At 36.9% G+C, this 24,104-nt stretch overlaps 1 protein-coding gene across 4 annotated transcripts in view; it reads right to left on the bottom strand.

Annotated features, from left to right (window-relative positions):
* Positions 1 to 3,875: 3,875 nt before the first annotated feature.
* sema6a (sema domain, transmembrane domain (TM), and cytoplasmic domain, (semaphorin) 6A) overlaps positions 3,876 to 24,104 on the bottom strand; it is a 162,903-nt gene continuing 142,674 nt past the window's right edge. For all 4 annotated transcript variants that reach the window (XM_051929422.1, XM_028805261.2, XM_028805262.2 and 1 more), the window contains one exon: positions 3,876 to 7,566. In XM_051929422.1, coding sequence (XP_051785382.1) covers positions 6,386 to 7,566 — 1,181 coding nt within the window. In that variant the 3' untranslated portion in view covers positions 3,876 to 6,385. The remainder of the gene's footprint in view (positions 7,567 to 24,104) is intronic.

Genomic DNA, 24,104 nt, shown 5'->3' with positions numbered 1-24,104 from the left:
TGGTGACTCCAGCACCCATTTATTCAACTTAATCAGACATACCGACTCCTGGAGCCGGGCCAGAGAGTGGTGTTTCCCCAGTGAGTGCCTGGTTGTATGCTGACCAATGTAGCTTAGTTGGGGCACCACAGAGGCTCACTATCCCAAGGTGGGAACATATGTGAGATGCCTACTGGGTGATACGTATGAGTGGGAAAGATCAACACATTGGAACAGTCATTTCAACTTTTCCTGCAGGCCTCCATCTAACAGCTTTCCCAGAAACTGTAAACCCCGAACTTAGAAACACTGCTTCCTCTAACTTCAAATTCCACAGATGCACCGCCTGCTATATGCATAGCATATGCATGCTCACATACAGTACAATCAGGTTGTAGAAGCTCTCCCAGAATTCTCTGTGCTGCCTCCCAGTGGTCAGAAGCAAGTTTGACCATAATTAATGTTATGCATGAATGGGTTTAAATATATAATTGCTACTAGACTGTACTGTGCACTCATTAAGAAATATTAATGCCGCTCAATTAAACTAAAATCTGGGCAGACTCTCATTAGCATTGCCACTGTTTTCGGCAGGAGGGCTGCACCCCTGTATAAGTAATAGTTTATGGTCAAATTAGTGTTTGTAACAATGCCATTTTGCATATTTTTGAACGTGCTGGAGAATAATGCTTACTATGTTTAGATGTAAGGACAAAAATGGAAAGATATCTTGTCACTTATCTTGGGGATAAATTAAAGTTCAGCATTGATTTCACACCTAGGGAGCTGCAAAAACATCTGGATTGCGTATAATAGAGCAGAACAGGTACATAAACCTTTGTATTTGTCATAAAAGCTTTGAATTCCTCCATTTTGATTTCAAGGAGAGACTCCTTTTTATTTTAGAAGCCAAGCTATGTCCCTGTCTGTAATCATCCATTTACATGACTCACCCTGTTTGCTGTAGGCCAGGCAGGATGCTGAGTGATCGTAATCAGCATTTATTTGTATTTCTTTTAAAACCTTAACATCATTAAAGTGGTCAAACTGCTAAAATAAATAAACATAGCTCATTCTCATTAAGTACAAAATGGTCAGTGACTTATTCAAAGATGAAAAAGCAAACAAACAACTGAATGAAATCTTTTTCCAGTGTGTTAATGTTTATGTTGGACATACCAATTACATTTAGTAATTTAGTAAGGAAATATAATAAAGATGTACACAATAGACCTATGTTCTAGATTAACTTCTTAAAACACTATCAAAAAAACCCATTTATATAATGTGAATAAATGCACTGTACTTCAATATATAATATGCCGGGACATTTGAGCCATGAGATGGTACACATACTGTACACCACCATGGGAGTTACCTATAAAAACTAAGCAAGAGCTATGGCTTTGGGAGCTGCTATCAGTAGTTGTGCTATCTCATGGCTCTAGTAATGTGGCTTACACCCTTGAGGGGTTCATTGTCTCTGTGGTGTTTGTATGTTCTCCATTTTCAAATTTGCATGGGGAGGGGGGGTTCTTCTGGTTTTCTCCTACAACCCAAACACATACAAGAACAGAACAATGTGATTGATCCCATAACGATATGTAAGTGTTTCCTACAGTGGCCCTGGGTTGACTTCTGTCTTGCATCCGATATTGCTCAACTAGGCCCTGACACTACCTAAAGTCATAATGAAGAAAATGAAAATGCAGTTTGGAAAGAGGGATGAAAACATGTTGTGCCACCAGTCTCTACACTGGCTGGATGTAACGGGTTCATACTCATCCTCACAATGACAACTCTAACTCCAGAGCTTTAAGAGTTTATGTGCTGAGAACTAGCATAGAAAAAAAAATAAGTGAACGAAAATGAAGTCAGTAAAGATTAAGTTTATGGGGTGTGGCTGAATAACTACTTATTTGTTACAACAATTTGGGTAGGTGCTATACTTATGCCCACCAGGCTATCTCAACATCTGTCCATTCTGAGCCAGCATTATGTGTGTGTACAGGGGCCAACATTATGTAGGAGGCGATTCAATTGCAAGACAAACTCAAAATGCTATACACCGGGACCAATTATGAATTCTTCTAGAATACAATGAGGAAACATACTTGGAAAGAAGACATACACTCCTATAGGGTCTATTGTATCTTTTTCAGTGTACACAGGTGTACGTATAGGTGGAAGAGTGTCTTTAATCCATTATTTATTAGAACATCAGAACAATCTGGATGAGAACAGGCCATTTAGCCCAACAAAGCTCGCTAGTCCTTTCCACTTAATTCTTCTAAAAAAAACATCAAATGTAGTTTTGAAAGTCCCTAATGTCTTACTGTCTAGCACGCTACTTGGTAGCTTATTCCAAGTGTCTGTCATTCTCTGTGTAAATAGTTCAGGTCTGTGCATAACAAGAACCCAACTCCACACTATCAGGTGCACAGCAGTACAAAAACTTTACATTAGGTCCCAGATCATTGCTGCACACAATTTTGCTAACACCAACACTTGTCCATTTTCAATATTAGAAGCATTAGTATAATTTGGACCAGAACTGGTCATTCTTCACAACAGTTTCTTCAAAATAACTTCAAGTCGAATAATGAAGGTTCCTGAAGTCCTACTCTTTACCACATTACTTGGTCATTTATTCCATGTCTATGGTTCGTTGTGTGTAAAATAAGCTAACATTTGTATAATATATGAGCTTGCAACAAGGTCTTTGTATTCTTGTTGAAATTAAAGTAACACCTGGAAGCTACTGAAATGATTCCCTTTATCATTTTAAACACTTCGGTCATGTCACCGCCTAACTTCTGTTTACCTAAACTGATTTCCGAAAGACTTTTTGCTCATACTTCTCAGTCCTGGAATCAGCCTCCTTGCTCCTATCTGTTTTTTCTTCATTGCTGCTATGCCTTTTCTGTTATTAGAGACCAAAACTGCACAAACTACTCCAGGTGACACCTCACCAGTGCATTATAAAATTTAGATATAACCCCCATTTGACAAGTACCCTATATCTCATACTATATATTGTAAGTTAACATTCTGTCAGACTTCTTAACAGCTTCTGCACTTTGTCAAGATATTGATAATGATGAGTCTGGTATGACTGCTAGGTCCTTCTGGTAAGGGATACTTTCAAGTTTCAAACCTCCATTTGTGTATTCAAGTCATAACAGTTTTACTTCCTGCATGTTATACCTTATATTTACTTACATTACGTGTCCTCTTCCACGTATCTGCTCAAGCTTGTATTCTGTCCATGTTCATCTTCAATGATTCAACTTATTTTACTCTACATTACCACTCCATTCAGTTTAGTAACATATGCAAACATAATCAGTTTATTGATTATATTCTTACCCAGTTCATTTATGTATATTAAAAAAGCGGTGGCCCCAGCACTGATCTCCTGTGAGACACCACCTACTTCTGTAAAGGTTTCTCTCATCATAACCCTCTGTTCTCAGCATTTAAACAAAATTTGCACCCACCTTCACCATGAACACTGCATTCTTACTTATTTTAGTTTGGTCCACTTTAGATTCATTAATCAACCTAAACTGCAGATCAATGAGATGTTCATCTCTGTAATTGAGAAAATTCAGATGGCCATTGGAAAAACAAACAAAACTCCACACAAAGACCAGCCAGACCTGGAATTCAGCTCTGCCACAGATTCAACAGGCTTAATGGTCATATGAACAACATGGAAGTGTGTAAATGTGTGCAGCAGGAGACTATCATTTCTGATGCAAACGTCAATCAAAACTACAAGATAAATCATCAGAACAGTCTTTTTTTATTACATTTTTGAATTATTAAAGAGAAATTCTTTACAACATTACATTAAGCTGTGAATCAGATGTTAGGGGTGTGGAGATGGGGAAAACTTTGTGACATCACAATATTTTACAAAGTTACAAATAAAATCAGAGTCTGACTTGGTTGTGTCTAGCAGTGTATACCAAGGGTGATAGCCAAAGGCACACTTATGGGACACATGGCCTACACACGGATGCTATCAGCATCACAAGGAGCGTTTGTGCTAATTCACTGGGAAACACGTTAAACAATGATGTCCCCCCAGAGTGGCAAAACGAGAATTCCTGTATTATCAAAAATAGTTTTAAGGCTGTGTAAAAACATCACCACGACTATCCAAATACTGGTTGCAATCTGTGACATAATTTATATTTAAGTGCATCATAATAACGAAAGAGTGACCGCCCACTAGCTAAAGAAATGCCCAGCTGTAAATGCACTTCACGTGCTGTCGGTTTGCACAAAGACGACAATGTGCAAGTCTCACATACATACATACATATATACATACATATACTGAAGACCCGCCAGAAAAGAGGAGGTAATTGATAGGGAAGCCATTTTTGGAGAAATTGGGGAGTTCATGCATGCACCCTTGTTAGACACTTTGGTTTAGTCAGCCTAGATTTCTCTAATTTCTAAAACACTACCTGACTTGCAGTCACTTCTGTCCAATTGAAGGGGTGGGAAGAAAATCGAAAACAATCAAGAGTAGTAATAAAAGCAAAAATTGTACAGGTTGGTAGATAAAAAATTCTTTTCTACAACAAGTCAACAAGAGAGTAAAAATTAATAATCATTTTGACCAAAAGATTTTTTTTTGGCGGCCCTTATTATTATTGCAGTATTTAGGTGCAGGAACCAGCCTGCCAAGCACTGCCTTTTATCATTCTAATCCACACTGTACATTTTGTGGTGCTTTTCACCAGCATTGTAGCCAATCAAATAAGTGTGTCATATTTCAGTGCTTTCAGCAGCTGAAAAACATGACAATAATAATAATAATAACAATAATAATAATAAAAGCCTTAAAAACATAACAAAAAATGTTTTTTTTCCTGCATGGATAGTGAAAAAAAGTTTTAACAATAAAGAATTTACAGAAAATGCCACCCACAGCACTGAGTCTACACTGCCAGCACATAAAAGGGTTGGTTCAAGCAGATAGTTGGCACAGTTAAAAATGAACCACAAGAAGGGGATATGGGACCATCCCAAATACCTCTAGGGACCAGGGTTACAACAATAACATCTACATTCTTTTTATTTGCATTATTCAGCAGGGGAAAATAATTTCAAGTAAAAAAAAATTAATAATAATAATAATAATAATAATAATAAAAGGAAACCTACTGAACAGCTAAAGAACTATGCACAACTCAGGGTGTAAGGCACAAATTTACATGTGGAAGTAAAACAGGCTATTCACAGATGTATTCCAACTAAGGACCCGTGTGATAAGACTAGAATGTATGCATTTCAATAGCTGGCATATAAACGATTTCACACCTTTAATTTTTGTGACTTTTTTTTTTTTGCATTTGTACATGCAAAGGCGGAATGAGGTGGCACATCACGAAGCCAATGCCTTTGCAGAAAGTTAACTACTGACAAACGCCATTTTTACTCGATGTTGATAGCAATGGTGTGATGAATGTGCAGTTGAGGAGTTCCATTTGTAGTTCTTAAAGATTTGACTTTTCAGTTTTTTTTTTTGTTTTTTTCTCGCTTGCTTTAGATCTCAGATCCAGTCAGCAGCCACCTGGCACAATTAAATAAATATCTCCCCCCTGTTCAAAAAATGCACTTACAAAGTTCCAGGACCCAGCTCCACAATGTTAGTGGACCCAAACTCTAAAAAAAAAAAAAAACAGATATTGACTAGCTCCAGTTAATTGACTTTAAATAATTCCCAAGCTTAATGAATTGAATTAAAAGTGTTGATCATAACCTCAGAAGTCAACCTTTTTTAAAGCACTTAAATAATAAATACAGGGAGCTATTAGTATTAACAGTCATGTGTTATTATGTAATCAAAACAGTAGCAGAAGTGCAGGCCAAAGCCTTGACCAAAGCAGTACTTGTTTTCAATGACCACCTGATGTAACACTGAGAGGCAATTCACAGTTATCCGCACACAGTTAAGACCATTATTAAGAGGCCCGAGCCACTGTGGTCAATGCTGTTTTAGCGCAGCAAACAAACTCTGGTGGTAGAGAGCAGGACAGTACAAAAGTGAGAGCACATTCAATGAAATGTTGTGCTTTTGGCCAGTCACAGAAGTGTTCCCTAGATGTCCTCTGTAGCCCATTTCTTTCACCTGGAAGAAGATGACTTATTTCTCCTTTTTTTATATCATTTTTAATTCACAGACTTCATAAGAAAATATTCCACTTTTCCCAGGCAGTAGGAGCAAACATCCTGAGCTCAACAACAGCCATTTTGTAAAAAAAAACAAAACAAAACAAAAAAAAACAAAAAACAAAAGGACAAAAAGACTTGTGTTGCAGTCGCTGCACACTGACTGAGACGTAATGAAGTCACTTGCGTTACCCTTTACCCCCCTATACTGTAATTATGTACATGCATCATTTGGCTTGATGTTTGCTGACAGAGGAACTAAAGAAGGTTTTGGTGGAACATCAGGCTTTAAAGATGGTGTGCGTTTTACTGCTGACCTCGGAAGTGAGCCATAGGAGCTCAGGCTTGGCTGTCTGGATACAGTCACGGCCTGCATCTGAGATGAGGCAGCATTCATATGTATTGAGTCTACTCTTTGTGGAGCTGGTGGTGGATTTTCCACTCTGTTAAAACTGTGATTTCTAGAGAGGTGTGAAGAGTTTGAGGAATTTGTGTTGTGTCTTTTCAGTGTCGATATCTGATGGCTTTTCTGCTGTGAACTAGCAGCATAGCCTCTCTTGTATTCATGTCCATATGCTGAAGAGTGGACATCTAAACGTTTTCCCATTTGAGGAACAGAAGGCAGAGGCCCCAGTGATGCCTCTCTTTGAGGAACTCTTGGTGGAATGTTGTCATTTTCCACTAAATTCATACCATGACAAGGGCTTTTACTGCTAATATGATCTTTGATAGCTTTGTATTCCAAAGTAGCATTTGGGTCTTCCATTGAAATCTGACTTAGTTCAGCTCGGTTGGGTTGGTCAACGTAATCATGCTGATAGGCCTGTTGTGTGATCGGAAGAACAACTACGCTGGGGATATGACCAGGAGACGCTCGTAGGGGAAGATCTGTTGGAATCACTGGAGAGGCCATTGGAGGCAAGTCTTTCGTGCAAGCATTAATCAGATTTTGATTTCGTTCCCATTCTCGACTCCCTCGGCTTGGCTTCCGCTTCTGCTGTAAAGTTGGGGTGGACTCTGGTGTAGGCAATGCTGTGAGGTCCAAGTGGTGTTGCTCAGCCTTGATCAACATTTTGGCCGTTCCGTTTGGTGTTCCCATCTTTCCATTGTGCATCAGTGGTGTAAGAATTGCTTCCGGCTTCGGTTCTTTTGACTGAGTTTCAAAGAGCCCTGTCAGTTTAGTTACACTGTTCATCGAACCTCTCCTTGAGTGAACGGAGTCCTTTTCCTTCCGACGCATCATATCAATGTCCCTCCTTCTGTGGTCACATATGCAGTACACAATAATTCCGGAGAAGACAGCTCCCATAACAAATGCAAGGATAACTGCTATTGCCAAAAGAGTGACTGGAACAAGCTGGTCATGACCCTTCTGGTAGCTTTCCCGGATCACTCCTGAAAAAGAAGTTAAAACGTATTAATAAATGCCTTCCCAAATTAAATCAACAGACTGACATGACACAACCCACTACTCAAAACTGAATTGAACATTCTATGTATGCAGCTTCACATCTATTGAATACACTTAAGGAAACAATTAGGTGTCATGTTCTACAGATGTAACTTCCAGGAGAAATGAAATCATGATAAAACAGTTCTTAGTCATACTCTGGGATGAAGCAGCTGCAGTTTTTAAGAGTGATTCTCTATTTTTGTTTGCACTTTCACAGTGAAGAGGAGTAGGAGGAGGATATCAGCCCAGCTGCTGTTATTTTGTGGTACATCCTATTTCTATAGACAGCAGAGCTCATTCACCAACGTGCAGATTCAGGAAAAAAACATGAAAGACTTCCATTTGTAAGAGAAAGTTAATTTTCTTGTTGTTTTATTATTATTGTAACAGCAAAGAAATTAAAAATATGCATTTAACAGAAAAAGGGCATCACATTTCCTTAATTGTTAATCTATTTTGCTATATAGCTGAATAATTTAGAGCTTGATCACTGTACGTATGGAGAATGTACACTTTTTGAGGTAGTTTTCTCAAACTACACACATCTTTACTCCTGTTAAGATATGCGTTACAAGCAATAGTAGCTTTAAACTGGCTTGAACATGTTTAGTGCACGGTTAGGTTGAAGAGGAACTTATCCTGAAAGCATCGCGCTAAAGGCTGGAACAAAGGATGGAGCCTTAGTCCACTGAAAGACATTCTCACATGTCTATACTCACTTATTTTGGGACAGTTTAAAGTAACCAATCAACCTAATCTGCATATTCTTGGGATGTGTGACTGACCAGAGATGTGAAAAAACATGCAAACACAACACAGGCTAGGAATCGATCCCAGCCTTTGGAAGATGCAGGGTAGTTAGTGTATGTATTGCACCAGAGTGCCAACCCACTATTAAAATAGGACATTATTAAAAGTGCACATATGCTCACAACAGGATTTTTTTAATCCAATGTAATCTCTAATGTGTATTATATAAACTCATTTAGCAGATGCAAAAGAGTGAATGTCAGTCAATCACAGATTTGTCATCCAGTTGGCGCCTCACAATAGAACTTTGCCAATTAAAAGTATAATTGTTGACTAGTCGTGTACTTTAGTATAGTGTCTATATAAAAAGTCTTCTGCAAGCAAAATGGCAATCACAGAATAGCGTAAGTATGCAAGTAATACTGACCTTTACATAAAATACAATTCAATATCTGTTCTATATGGCAGACAGCCAACTTCACATAATCACGGATTTCTGGAAATTGTGCAACATACTGTACTGTAAGGAACATAATGGCAAATATCGGAATGTGATGAAAGGAAGTGTTCTCCAGCTGCATGGAGAATGTGGGACATAAGATTTGCCCTGAGGCTTGTTCTGACCTAGCTCGGCTAGCTGCTGCTGCACCTGACATTACTGGTGAACTTGTTTAGCTGTTAAACACTTTCAGAAATAACATGAATAAAAGAGTCAAAAACACATGCACTATCCAAGAAATCCCTACTGTTTTGTCATAAAGAGGAGAAGTGTGAAATTTTAAAGAATTAAAATAAGTGTATTCACCAAAATCTTCTAGTAATGTTTTTTTCTTTTAAATCTATGGTGCTCATGTGTAAAGTTACACTTAAAAACCAGCATGACTGAAACAGTATATATATTTTTAGGAGTTACCTAGTACATTAATATTACTGATGCTGGCCTGGTTTCAAATGTATACTAGGTAGTAAATATATGAAGATGGTTTTGAAAAATCCTTCTTTTAGGTCAGTAACTTCTCATCTCGCAAAAATCTGTTTCAACAGTTCATGGACGTTGTGAATATTGAAACATTGGCTTCCTGACACATGTTGGTTGAAGACCCCTAATTAAGGAAAACAATCAGAATCTTTGGAATAGTGGATAGAAAGTGTCATGGAGTGTGCTGTCAAATGCTTAATACAGATTGAAAAGGGTCCAAGAGACATCCATCCATCATCCAACCCGCTATATCCTAACTACAGGGTCACGGGGGTCTGCTGGAGCCAATCCCAGGGCGCAAGGCAGGAACAAACCCTGGGCAGGGCACCAGCCCACTGCAGGGCGCACACACAAACACGCACCAAGGACAATTTAGAATCGCCAATGTACCTAACCTGCATGTCTTTGGACTGTGGGAGGAAACTGGAGTACCCGGAGGAAACCCATGCAGACATGGGGAGAACATGCAAACTCCACGCAAGGAGGAACTGGGAAGTGAACCCGGGTCTCCTAACTGAGAGGCAGCAGCGCCACCACTGCCCCACTGTGCCGCTGTCCAAGAGACACAACAGAGAAAAGAAGGACTACTAGCTAGGTGTTCTCAGAGACCAGACCACTGCAGTTGTTCTAGGCTTCATCCATTATAATACTGTAACAAATCTAAAAGTCATGGAGTGAGGAAGGGTGTGAGAGAACTTATCTGAGTACACCTAAAAAGGTCAAGGTGAAATAGCGCATAAAGGAGGAGTGCACAGGAGCTTCAAACCTTTCAGGATTAACCCTTGATCCAAGATGTATGCCTCTAATAGTACATGATATAGTGGCTAGGTCACTGCTCTTTAAACTACATAGTCAATACTTTAATCCCCTTTTACAGTTTACCTTGTGATCCGTACGCTGCCTGTACTTCAACTATAAAATGTACATAAACAATTATAAAACATACTGTGAGTCACCGTGGTAAATATACAATAAAAGAAAATGGGCCTCAGCCATGCCCCACAACTAACTTGAATTTGGGTGGATAGTTTTTGTGACTGCTCCCTAACAAAAAGGGAAGTCAAAGATGGAAGGAACAACAGATATAATAGAGTTAAAGGAGGTACTATAAATAGGAGTGCTAAGGTAAGGGGACTACTGCTCCACTAAATGGAGAAGATCTAAGTAAGGATTACATTATTTAGTCAGTCAGTCACTCGTTATCCAACCCGCTATATCCTAACACAGGGTCTGCTGGAGCCAATCCCAGCCAACCCAGGGCACAAGGCAGGAATAAATCCCCGGGCAGGGCGCCAGCCCACCGCAGTACATTATTTAGTTTATTATATAATAAACAATACGATATATATAAATTATATTATGTTGTACATTGTACATATATTAAATTATATTATGTATACATGGTCAGTAACCATTTTTTCCATGACATAAACCTGCCAAGAACTTAGCTAGATTTTCTTGGGGCGCAGGTGACTCAAGGTGACCACAGCTTCTAAAAGTCATAACCATGCTGGCGGGAAAAGGCCAAGCGTGTGAGGTAACAGGAGATTTAACTCATTCTGTGGCCCTTGTTAAGCAATCCTTGTAAATACTAAATATAGGGTTTAGAGGCAAGACTACCTGAATAAGGGCCACAGAGAATGAGGCAAAACTCCTATTTATCTCATTACCTGTTAACCTATGCAAACCCCAAACATACCATTTCATAGCTTTAACTTGGGCAAAAACAGGTTAAACTTTCTAGATACCATGACCATTAAATTACATGTGTAAACTGAATACAATTGCTGCCAAATGTCTGAGTCGACAACTGTGCTTTACTTGAACAGAAAAGAAAATCACTAGGGTAAAATTAAGGCACAAGCAAGCTACAATGTGCAAGTGATCTCATTTTCTTTTCACTTGAAGGATGTAATAAGCACTAATTATATTTATTGTGAACAACACTGGTCAATCAAGCAGGACATGCAGTTTCCTGCTAACAGTGGCTTGTTACTTGAGGTTAAACAGCTTTGTGATCAATAATGTAGAGCTTTTCTTTCGGGAGGCAGCAGCATGCTGTCAATGGAGCTGTTTTCAAGCTTTATGCTTCTGACACTGCATTGGAAAATGAAGGGAAAAATGAGTTGTTTGTTACTGAGAGGTTTATAATGTTACAAAGGGTGTCTGAATAAGCCGACATTTTTGTGTTCAATAGCTGTAGATAAGACATTCTTGGCTCATGATTTATTACAAAATGTAATGAATGAGTATTAAGGTTGGTGCAATGAAGTAGCACTTCAGAGGCAATTCTCTGTATAAAAGCCAGTCAATAGAATATACACATATCAGTTTGCTTTCTTTCAACATACTTGCTTTATAGCTATTTGTTTTAAGTTTATTTCATCGACTTGTTCTCAAGCTTATCCAACAATAGGATGTTGTCTCTTTTAGCTTGACTTGTTTGGCTTTACAGTCCTAACAGAATCTTGAACTCCATTTCATTTTTCGTACAAGGAAGAAAATTCGTGTATAGATACAGGTCTTCAAAACAGGCTGATGAATAAATTGTTATTTGTGTGCAATAAATATACACTGTTTGCATTAGTTTCCTTTTCATTGCTATCTTCTGAATTGAGAACATCTAATACTGCAGCAGAATGTAGAGAGAGATGGATACATTATTTGTATTAATAAAGAAAGAGCTAAAAGCCAACAGCACTAGATTACAAGCTATTTTACTATAAGCACCATACTGACAAAATGTGGGTTATGATTAAACAGAAAGAACATACAACATGTACAAAGAATTCTACAAAATAATAAAATGTTGTTTTTACTTCTTCTTATTCTTATTACCTTTCAATTTCCATTGAAAATTTTGGCAATAGTTTTATTTTAATAGTAGTAATTATTATTGTGATACAGAGTGAAACATTTTAATTCAATCACTTTAATATGTATTGAAATAAATAACTGGTAAATTCACTTTTTTTGAAATGTGATGGGCTCTAAAATTGTATAAGCTAGTTAATGGAATAGCAACACAGTGTATTACAGTGTTGTGTTGCTCTACTTTGAAAATTAGTATTTTCTTACTATAAACTTTAATTCAATCAAAAATAATCATTATCTTTTAAATAGTTTCTTTGCTTGGTATCTTAACATATATACAAATTCTGACTGATGACAAGTAAATAAAACTGAAATTATGAAGAAATAGAGCTAGAAAAAGAAAGTTTAATAGAAAATGTTAAGTGATCTTAATTTTTGAGTTTATTGTGATAAACAAAAGGAGCCTGCCAGTTAAGGATTTATTAAACATTTGTTGTCAGATTATGCTACTGCAAATAATATGGAAAAATACATATACTGTATTAGCATTTTATTAATTTTGCACTTGAGAAAAACAAACTAAGAAAACCGGATTCACATATTTGAATCTACTGTCCTGTGCAAACTACTGCTTTTCAACAGAACTGAAAGAATTATTACAGTAATAAACTATATATATATATATATATATATATATATATATATATATATATATATATATATATATATCCATCCATCCATCCATTTTCCAACCCGCTGAATCCGAACACAGGGGTCACGGGGGTCTGCTGGAGCCAATCCAGCCAACACAGGGCCCAAGGCAGGGAACCAATCCCGGGCAGGGTGCCAACCCACCGCAGGACACACACAAACACACCAAGCACACACTAGGGCCAATTTAGAATCACCAATCCACCTAACCTGCATGTCTTTGGGACTGTGGGAGGAAACCGGAGCGCCCGGAGGAAACCCCACGCAGACACAGGGAGAACATGCAAACTCCACGCAGGGGTGGACCCGGGAAGCGAACCCGGGTCTCCTAACTGCGAGGCAACAGCGCTACCACTGCGCCACCGTGCCGCCCATATATATATATATATATATATATATATATATATATATATATATACATAGTTTGTCAAATTGCTCACAAAACAAGCTATGTTGAGGATTCTTATAGATTTAATACTTTAATACAATTCAAATGTACTGTATATAATTAAAAAAGACAGATTCTCAATACATTAACCAAACTGAATTAACTATTTATACCTTGAACAAATCACTTAACAAAGGAATTCCCACAAAAGAAACTTTCTGTTGCATTGCAAAACAAAATATTTTTTATTTGGTATCTTATAATTTGTGGCTTCATTCTAACTGTATTTTAGCAGACAAAGAAGCTACGTGCTTTCTCTTGATTCTACGTGCAAAACATTATTTTTTCAGTGTAAAATGTTAGCAGATGTTTCTTTACTTGATTCACAATTCGTCCTTTGCATGTGCTGTAATTCTCATGTGACTGAGCCCTCAGTCCACAACAAATACCGTCCGGAATTGCTGGCTGTTAAAGAATATAGAAAAGGTAGGTTGTGCTCTGTTGCTTCTTTACTATAAGGTAAACAAAGATTACAGAAGCGATTGAGGTGGATTTCAGTATAAACAGTGCTACTACCACAAAAGACAAATCTGACCGAAAGTAGCCAAATATGCACACATGGCTTGTGTTTGATGAAAATGAAATGAGCAACTCAATATGGCATGTGTGTAACACTACAACATTAACAGGCTAATGTTTCAAAACTTCCATAAGTGAGCTGGCATTACTCAACTGGCTTTACTAATAATGTGGCACTGAAATGGCAACCAACGTCTCATTGAAATGAAGTCAAAAGCTTTAACCACTGATAAATCCCAGAACATTGAGCATGTGACATGCTATAAATGTCATACTTTGATGTTAAAAACAAATTAGCAAGCACAAATTAGATTTGGCCTGGTCGTTTTCTGTGTAAGTATGTACATACTCCACTTCTTATGTGTCAGCGGGTTTCTTTTCCTCTGGGTACACCATTTTTTGTACCACATCCTAAATACATATGCAATTGGTTAACTGGCAAACCTGAATAAGTCCAGAATGAAAAAGAATGTGTATGTCTGTGTCCTGTAATGGCCTGCCTTGGATCCAATGATGTCTGAATAAACTTTGAATCCACAGAACCCTGATATTTATTAAGCAGGTTCAAAGAGTTGGTAGATAGATGTAAGTTTTTCCATAGCTGGTTAGGTTTTAAGGGCAAAGTAATAATACCTTAATGGTGGTTTAGACATGGGTAGTGAACCTGTAAACCTGTCCACAAATGAAAGATCCAAACAGAATTCTTATTTATTTTGAATGATAAGAGTAAAATTTTAAATGCTATGTAGAACTGTACTAATTAACCAGGTCTAAATTGGTAATCTTTTGCTGTATCCTGAAATGAGTGTGTCAAAAAAGTCACTAACTAGCCCTAAGTTAAATTTCCTTATTGCCTATTTTTATCCTTCCATTAAAAAAAGGATAGCCAATGTGACATCAAGTACTGATGTGGTTCCATAAAATAAAGCCATGAAAATAAGTAATTTTGGACATAATACTGCAGAAAATAAAAATGTGAAATGATGATCTAAAATGAAAGCATAAAATGTGACAAGGACCAATGGATATATATTAATGGCATGTAGGCAGGAAAAAGGCAGACTGCTAATCTAAAGAACACTAATGGCTTTTAAAAATGCTTCACTGCAACCTAGTGCTAGGATTGAGCTAATACTGCATGAATCAACAGGCAAATTGTTTACTTATATAAGGCATATTGGAAACACCATCAGAAATTCCCATAAATCCTGTTTTAATGATTAGAAATGTTAGGAAAATGTTTTTAGAATGTCTTCCAGTCCATTATTCAGTAGAAAGTGGATGAGGATGAGTTCAAAATAAAAGGAGACATAGGAAAGGAAGGTGAGAAACGGGCAGAAACAAAGTAATCGGATGTTCATAGATACCCGATTTCTTAAACTTAAGCAACATGGACATTTTCTATTATAAAGTTGTTCAAGAAAAATGCTAGTGTTGCTTACATTAATTAACAAAACTTACCATAATGTAAGATACAAGTATAAAAGATGCAAATGCTTTTATCAGTGAAGAATCTCTCTCTCTTTATTTATATATTATATATATATATCCATCCATTTTCCAACCCGCTGAATCCAAACACAGGGGTCTGCTGGAGCCAATCCCAGCCAACATAGGGCACAAGGCAGGAACCAATCCCGGGCGGGGTGCCAACCCACCGCAGGACACACACAAACACACCCACACACCAAGCACACACTAGGGCCAATTTAGAATCGCCAATCCACCTAACCTGCATGTCTTTGGACTGTGGGAGGAAACCGGAGCGCCCGGAGGAAACCCACGCAGACATGGGGAGAGCATGCAAACTCCACGCAGGGAGGACCCAAGAAGTCAAGCAAAATGACACCCTGGTTTAGTTAGTTAGCCAATAAAAGGTGTCATTTTGCTTGACTTCTCACTACATTCACAATGGCTAACATGGTACAACACTCTAGTACTACAAATATATATATACAGTATATATATGTCACTCCAAATCCCTCAAAAAAAAGCTTCAATAATATTGCTGTGTGTGGATCCTCCACCTTTTAAATAATCTATAAATGTATAAATGCTGATAGGTTAACCAAGGGCCACTGGAAGCATTCACAATTGTGAAAAGTGGTTCAAGGCTACCTAAAACTGAGTGAAAGGCATCTTTGTTTCAGGAAAGTCTTTCAAATTGATACATCAAATAAAGTTAGCATAACCTTCAGCTACATTAGATGTTGTTGCTAGGCTCTATGTCCTCAAAAAGAGGCTGTAAAAGGCAATGGCTAGTTAAACCCAGTGAGCCAGAATAAGACAGGAATCACAGTATCCAAGTGTGGGAAATTGTAGCAGGAATAAAAAAAAAGGCAGCTGAAGAGATTTCTGAACTTTATTGATGAAATATAAAATGGAATAACACTGCAAATGGAAAGTACAGTATAAGGGAGGGTCAGTTTTTACAGCTGACTCTATAAACTGACACCATGTACTTATATGGTACATGGATACAGCCACTGATTACTCTGCCAAAAACTGCTTTCCTCAGTGCAAGTGCGGCAATTCTACTGGGGATATGTTTTGAGTCATTTATGGCCAGAGAAAGTTCCTTTTCCTGAAAGTGGACTAGTTAGCATGCCAAAGGAAAGCTTTTATGTCTGTTTTCTGGCAACTGTTTTTCCTAAATTGGACTGAACAAGAAATTAAGAATTTATACAAACACATGCTCAGAGGCACACAATATGCTGGTTGAAAGCAGTTCTTATAGCGGGGCCTATCTTTAATGCCATAACTGTATGACACATGATGCATTGCTGTATGCAGTAGTGTTAAGAAAGTATTTTAAACAATAAACTTTGACTAGAGAACTCTTTTTGTCATAAGCTTTAGGAAAGTTTTAAGGCAGCCTGTAAGAATATTGTGAAAGAAATTAATCCATATTCATTAATTTAATACATATTAAATTAAAAATAAGTCAATTGTTTCCCTCTTTCCTTTAGAAAAAATGCATTTTAGAGAAATGAATTGTCCAACTACAATGTCATGACATCTTCTAGAAAAACATGATACATATTTGACAGAATTAGCAAGTAATCAAGTGACTTTGTTCTTATATTAGTTATACCTTGTCACATTTGCTACAAGAAATAAAGGACTCTTAATCATGCAAGCAAACACTGTCTATTCTGAAAACAAAAGATAAAACCATGCATTAAAGATCAAGGATTTGCTTGAACATCAGAAAAAAACACAATATTACTATTTGAGGACTGCAAACTTCTACTTCTTAACAAATTAATTCAGATTTTAAAAGAAAATATGTTTTGGGTTGCAACACTGGGTGTGAATTTTTGATACAGAGAAAAAGCAATCCATCCATTATCCTAATCTGCTAATCTAGGTTTTAGGGCAGATAGAGCCTATCCCAGCAATCATCAGGCATTGCAGGATGAACGCATTTTACCTGTCTACTTGTCTTTGGACTGTGGCAGGAAACTGAAGCACCCAGAGAAAATGAATGCTGACATGAGGAGAACACACAAACTTCATGCGGGGAGTGCCCAGGATGCAAACCCTGGTCATTGATCATACCAGACCAATAATACTGTTAGATGGCTTCAGGAAATTACAGCCTCTGTAATGGGCAGTAAAGTTAAAATGTGACTAAATATACCACCCCACAGTTGCAAAATACAAATGTGACTCTAAGTCTGGTCACAATCTCTGGGGCAGCTTGTGTGTAATTTGGCTCTGTTCTTGTAGACTTTTCTCATGTATTCTGGTTTATACCTACATCCCAAACTCATGCATGTGAGGTTAGTCTGTGATTTCAAATTGATAACACACGTGCCAGTGTACCCTGTGATGGTCTACTGTTCTGTCCTGAGTGGAGAGCCTGCTGCTGAGCAGGTTCCAAGGCTCTTCAATTCTATAATTAAAATAAAAGGGTTACACAAATGGATGGGATGTATGGATGAGTAATCTGAAATCTCTTGGCAGTCATATTTGTTTCCACCTTTTTAAGAAAAAGTATTATAGCAGCAGTACATTGGGATAAACTTTAAATCTTTAATTTAGAAAATTATTATGGGTCTGGTATATTGGGATAATCTTTTAAATCTTTAATCTTCCAAAAATAATGAAAAGTGTTTTTTTCAGAATCTTAATATGAACTAATGGGGTTGAAATTAAACATTTACGGATAATGCAATTATGCATCAGTCATTGAAGTTAATTATTCAGTTTTAAGTAAAAATTAGGTTTTAATCAGTTAGTTACATGAGACAAAAATATAACCATGTTGTTTTCATGATTTACAAAATAAAATAAAAATATTTTTTAAATAAGATCTAAGTGGCCTTAAAAATATATTTCCCTCTAATGTAACGTAATGGTGTTTAGTGTATTGTTAGTAACTATGTCTACCACCACTGAATGAAAACTGATACACTCTGTATGTCCAAAAATATCTAGACATAGCCTTTAATTATGGGATTTGGCTATTTAACACACGTTCATTGCTGACACAAGTGTTGAGCATACAGCTGTGTAAACTTAATAGAAAAACAGTACGGTAGGATATTCTGAAAAGCTCAGTAATGCTCAATGCAGCACTATCTTAGGGTGCACCCATTCCAATGTATCTATCACATTTCTACATTGCTACAGTTGAAATGGTTAGCTTTATGTTATGTTAATGTAAAGTAGAAATGTTAACAGGAGCAACAACAACTCAGCCACCTAGTCAGAAACCATAAAAACCTACTGCCACTGGAATCTCATTCTCTGCTGAATCGTACTTCATCTGATGGATGAGTCTGTGTTTGGAAGACTCCATCTGCTACGATGTATAATATCAACCTTAAAGTGTGGTATAGGAGACGTAATGAATGAAAATCCATGTTTCAAGAAATTTCACCTAAAATTCTTTTGCATGCAAATTTGTAATTGCAAAACATACAGTTTACCAAAATGAGCTTTTTTTGGAGTAGAAAACAAAGACCATTGCTCTATAAGGGTAACTCAGCTGCTGAAACTACGTTCTCCAAACCACCCTTCAATGCCACTGCCTGTCCTTCCATGAGCCTTTTTGAGCTCTTTGTGCATTGCCTGCCAACACATTTACGTTACTGGCTCCGCATCACACTGACCTCTTGGGGTCTTAGGTAACACCATCATCACTCAAGTTTCCTAACCCCATAGGATCTTTCTGGAGATTCACTGGCAGGCATGCAACCAAAGCCAATGGATTTAAGCAGCAGAGAACGACCCAAACTGCTTTCTAGCTGTGTGGGGGAACGGAAAGGGGGATTTCCATGCTCTGCACCCGAATAAACGTTCCCCATGCTTTTACATATGGACAAATGGTTGCACAATGCTAATGGCACAAATTTCATCAGACACGAAGCACGTTTTTCTCACATTTTTTTTCAACTCAAAGTTTGGGTGCAAGTTCAATTTCCTCATCACTAAGGAAGACTAAATGTTTGGGGCTATTTTTCATGGCTCAGAAAAGCCAACTAGTTCCAGGAATGTCAAAATATAATGCTAAGGCATACAATGACATTTTAGACAAATCAGTTCTTCATACTTTGTGGTAACAGTTTGAGGAATGCTCTTTCCTGTTTCAGCATAACAATGCCCTGTAAAAAAAACAAGATCCATACATACAAATGGTTTGATAAGAGTGGAGTGGAAGAACGTGACAGGCTGGCATAATGCCCTGGCCCAATGAAACACCTTTGGTATGAATTGGAATGCCAGAATAGAATGTAAGAGACAGACTTAATCTTACAACATCAGTGCCTCACCTCATCAATGCTCTTGTGGCTTGAAGTGTTGAGAATTTCACTTGTCTCAATGAACAAAGCCAACTGTAAAGTGTGGTGGAGGAGAAATAATGGTCTGGACCTATTTTGGTTTGGAGTAGGCCACCTAGTTCCAGTGACATCAAAATGTAATGCTAAAGCATACTGTGACATTCTAGGCATTGATGGTTATGATTATCTGTTATCAAGTCTTTTCTACTTTCTTTGCCTACTTGAAGTCATGGGGTAGCACTTGATGTTGCCATCATTTAATCAAGTTATTCATCCTGACTTAGAACAGGACTTTGAACTATGTGTGTCATTGCTAGTTACTGACAACAGAATGCCCAAAAAAAAGGACCAGATAGACTAGTGATCTAGGGTTTTGTATCATCCTTTTTCTTAATAATCATGAAACCAGTGCAGAACTCACCTCCTTTGATTTTACAAATTCAGTGTCCTACCTTAACTGTTATATGTACACATTAGTACAGCTTTCTGTACCTTTAAATATTGACTTTGAGTTTTGTCAAGAAGGGACACCAAAATCATATCACTGTACAATGCTTATGTCCACAAAAATCTTTCATTACCATACCATTCATTATCAAGCTGTGTACAATGTGTCTTCTCCATGATCTGCAGGCAAACATTAACCATATTTTTCTAAATGGAGCTGTGTATCTTATTAATGGGAACAATAATGCATTTTAGTAAACAATTCTAGACACCTCTTTCAAAATCCTTTGACTATTTCATTATGTTGTTTTTGCTGCATGATAGGCAAGCTTTAGTTTATTTTTTTTAGCTCTAATGTCCATATATTATTAATAACAGTAGTATATGCCTGCAATCTATACATAGCATGCTTGCTGATTCTTGATTTTTATGGCAAGTCAATACAGGGCCACTGTCACAATATATGACACATCAAGAGCCATAAATGTGCCATGGGCTATAAATATAAATTACTTGACCTGAGTCAAATCAGAGAAAAACAATGCAGTCCCATAAACTGCAAACCAATAACGTCTAGATTCTCTATTAAAATTCTTTTTTCTTTACTCTTATTGACTAGTGTTGTACAGTATAGGATTTTATTCTATAATACAAAAGGTAACATTTTTGTTTCTAGTTAAGTTGTTCATTTGCTATAGTTGTACCAAATGGGACAGAAAATGGAGATGATTAAGGCTCTGTAAAGCTACATTAACCTTTTCAAACAACATTAAAGGATGCAACAGCACTAGTGTAAATGAAAAAAAGATGGATTAAAGTATACATTACAAATTATAAGATGCAAAAGATCTAGGTTTTTAAAACATACTGGAATTACTAGCCAGCCTAATACCTTCAGCAAATAATTAAACAAATATCAGCCACAATCTTGTTTGCAGGCTTCTGCTATGTTAATTTTCCTATTTTTGGAGTTTTTCTTTTAAGAAACATCATAAGTAACTGGAACATATAAACTTGTTAGAAATTTCTCCTACTATACAGTCAAGTGCAGGTGTGGTACAGAGTCATTGCAGGTGGGCTGCAGTGGCTGAAGGTTTTTTTTCCAACCCAGTTTCTTAATGAGAAGTCAATTATTGCTGATGAACCACTTACTACTCAAGTGACAGTCTAATGCTCCATTTTAGTGGTCTCAGTTGTTATGGTTCCCAACCCTTAATTACTCATTTCAGTCTTAAATAGCTGCATTCACTGTTTGTAAAGGCTCCTTATTAGCAATAAGATGCAACTGACAAAGAAACCAACAGTTCTCTGTCTGACGTGTTTCCATTTACACCTGTGTGGATTCATCATGGATTATTTGCTTTAATAAAACACTTAGAAAAATGTGACAGACTGAAAATTATCCATTTTAGGATTCAAATCTTTTGGATGATATCCTTGGAAAGAAAAAAATCTATGATATAAGAAGCTAACATTACAGACTAACAAGCCCTAAATTTAAAAAAGGTCAGAGACTGGCAATGATTGGTTTCTATTTAAGCAACTGGGTTGGAATGAAAACCTGCAGCCATTACGGCCCACCCCTGGTCAAGGGTGTATGCTGCATTCTGAAACACCTGAAATAAGTGCACCAAAAGCTTAAGTAACAAAAAAGCTCAATTTTGTGAAAAATGATTCTAGTTTCTAGTGTGCCTCATATTTAGGATGTGAGGGTTACTACACAACATGATTGCATTACATTAGGCCTTTATTCTCCATATAAAGTAAGAATGACCAAAATGTGGAAAATTAATCTCAAAATGTTTTTTTTTTGTTTTGATTGTATGCCTAGAATTACAAAATTATGATATTTTCTCCTACTTGTGAAATTCTTTTCCTGGAATGTAGTGGTTGAGCTATGAATTTGGGAGCAATAGATGTCATGCCCTAATTGCAGATGTATCATACGAGGCTACAAGGACAGAGATGGCTAAAGTGACTCATACTATATGTGGCCCTTGAATGCATACATTGAAAGAAACCTAGATATACTGGATATATTAAAAAAAACATGGGAAGTGTGAATTTGGATTTTAGACAGTGCAGAAATGAATTTTATGCATATTTTCTTAATTAATTATTATTCTGAAAACACAATTAAGTTTGTACTTTTTACCTTCATTGTTTTGTTTCTCATTTCTGACTGCAGGCGTTGCCTGCTTGTTTGTTTTGTTGTTGGCTACGGCACTCCAATTGCTACTACAGTACATGGACATTATCATGTCGACTATTTAACAGATGGCTGCATCAATGTTTTCATGTCTACGTTTCTGTATACTTTACAAAACCTCTGATGTGTTAGTTATTGCAAAATCATCTTGAACAGTAAGGACTTCAGCATTTGTATTTCATCCTGATTTTGGGTTATTATATTTGTCTTTGTTTATTCAGCATTAATTTGATTTCTGTTTTTGACTGGAATGTTATGGGATGACAAACGTTTCTTGATTCACTTTTGTCTTGTAGTATTCCTGTGGTCTGCCTTTTCCCAAGCATATAATGAATATAAAATGATTAACCTCAAGATGAAGAGTCTTTCAAAAGATTAAGTAAGCCCAAAAAGATGGAATGTCCTACAAAGGCAATTTAATGATTTAATGACCTCATTTTAACAAGCAGTATTAGAATTTGGAGATATGCAACAGGTGGGTGAATTAATTGTCTAATCCCATTCCTCAGGATATTAGTGTGGCCAAAGATCCTTTGATCCCACACCAGAGCTGTTTTTTGAGATTCAAAAAATTGCAGGAGGATTTATGAATCACTGTTGTCTGGTCTTCGATCAAAAACCCCAAGCATATTTGAAAGATCGCTTGATGTTTGCTTTTATCTTCTCTCTCTACTTGGTGACAGGCTTTTTCCCCACAATGGCAAAACAAGAAAAAACAGACTGACAAAAACCAGGTAGACTACGCTAGATAAGATATTCCTTGTAGCAACAAAGCAACTACTGTATGTCACTGAACACAATTCTGGTGGTGTGTTGACTAATAGTTCTGTCAGTTTTGGAGCAGATGGATGATATCATTACTCTCTTGGAAGATGTTTGTTATACAAGAAAGAGTAATTGGTGTAAGAATGTAGAGATAGATCCCTCTCACCTCTTTTAGAACTCTTTATAGATTAGTTTCTGTCCTATTTCTGCCTGTCTTCTCCTATTTCTCAGTCACCTGTGAGTACTCACTCATCCTTTTCTGTTGGAACACGGTCAGTTCACCACTGTGTTGAATCTCACAGGGCATTATTCATTCTGGACATTGATTTCTTAAAGTTAAGGACGGATTGAGCTTATATTTGTACATCATTATGCTTCATTAGAATGAGTTAGAAGTTAGAATAAGTTTTTTAATCTAAATGTTGAATAGCAACATTTAATCTGACAGCCCTACTCTCTAATCTAAGCACTTGTAGGTGATGGATGTACCATTATACAGTATATGTGCTTGAGAAACAGGCACATGCGAGCTAAACTATTTTTATGTCATTCCACCATTATCATTTTTAGGTTTTACATAAATACGTTTTATGTATTAGAACGGTGTCCCATTTGAGGCTCGATCCTTCTGTGTGCATGACGATCATGTAATAGGCTAAGGGCACCTTACAATCTTAAAAAAGAAAACACAGGGATAAAAAAAGATGATGAATGACTACAAATGATGCATGTTCAACTCAGACTTATTGTATTCCTGAGGTCATTCAAAATGGATGCCTTTTTAGTATGTGTTTCTGTCCTTTAACGAAAAAGTAACATTTACTCTCCGAGTAGTTATATGGAACAAAATATCAGAGGTGTTTTGTATACTAGAGAAGAGAAGAGTACTTCCCAAAATAAAGACATGAGAATAGTAACAGACAAACATACAAATTATGAAATATATATAAAATAGATACAAACTAATATGATATATACAAAATATGTATTGTAATTTAATCATTCAATATAGATTTCACTATACAAGAACTTAATCAAGAATTTCACTT

This window comes from Erpetoichthys calabaricus, chromosome 7, assembly GCF_900747795.2.
Source record: "Erpetoichthys calabaricus chromosome 7, fErpCal1.3, whole genome shotgun sequence".
Lineage (NCBI taxonomy): Eukaryota > Metazoa > Chordata > Cladistia > Polypteriformes > Polypteridae > Erpetoichthys > Erpetoichthys calabaricus.
This window is presented reverse-complemented; position numbering and strand designations above follow the sequence as displayed.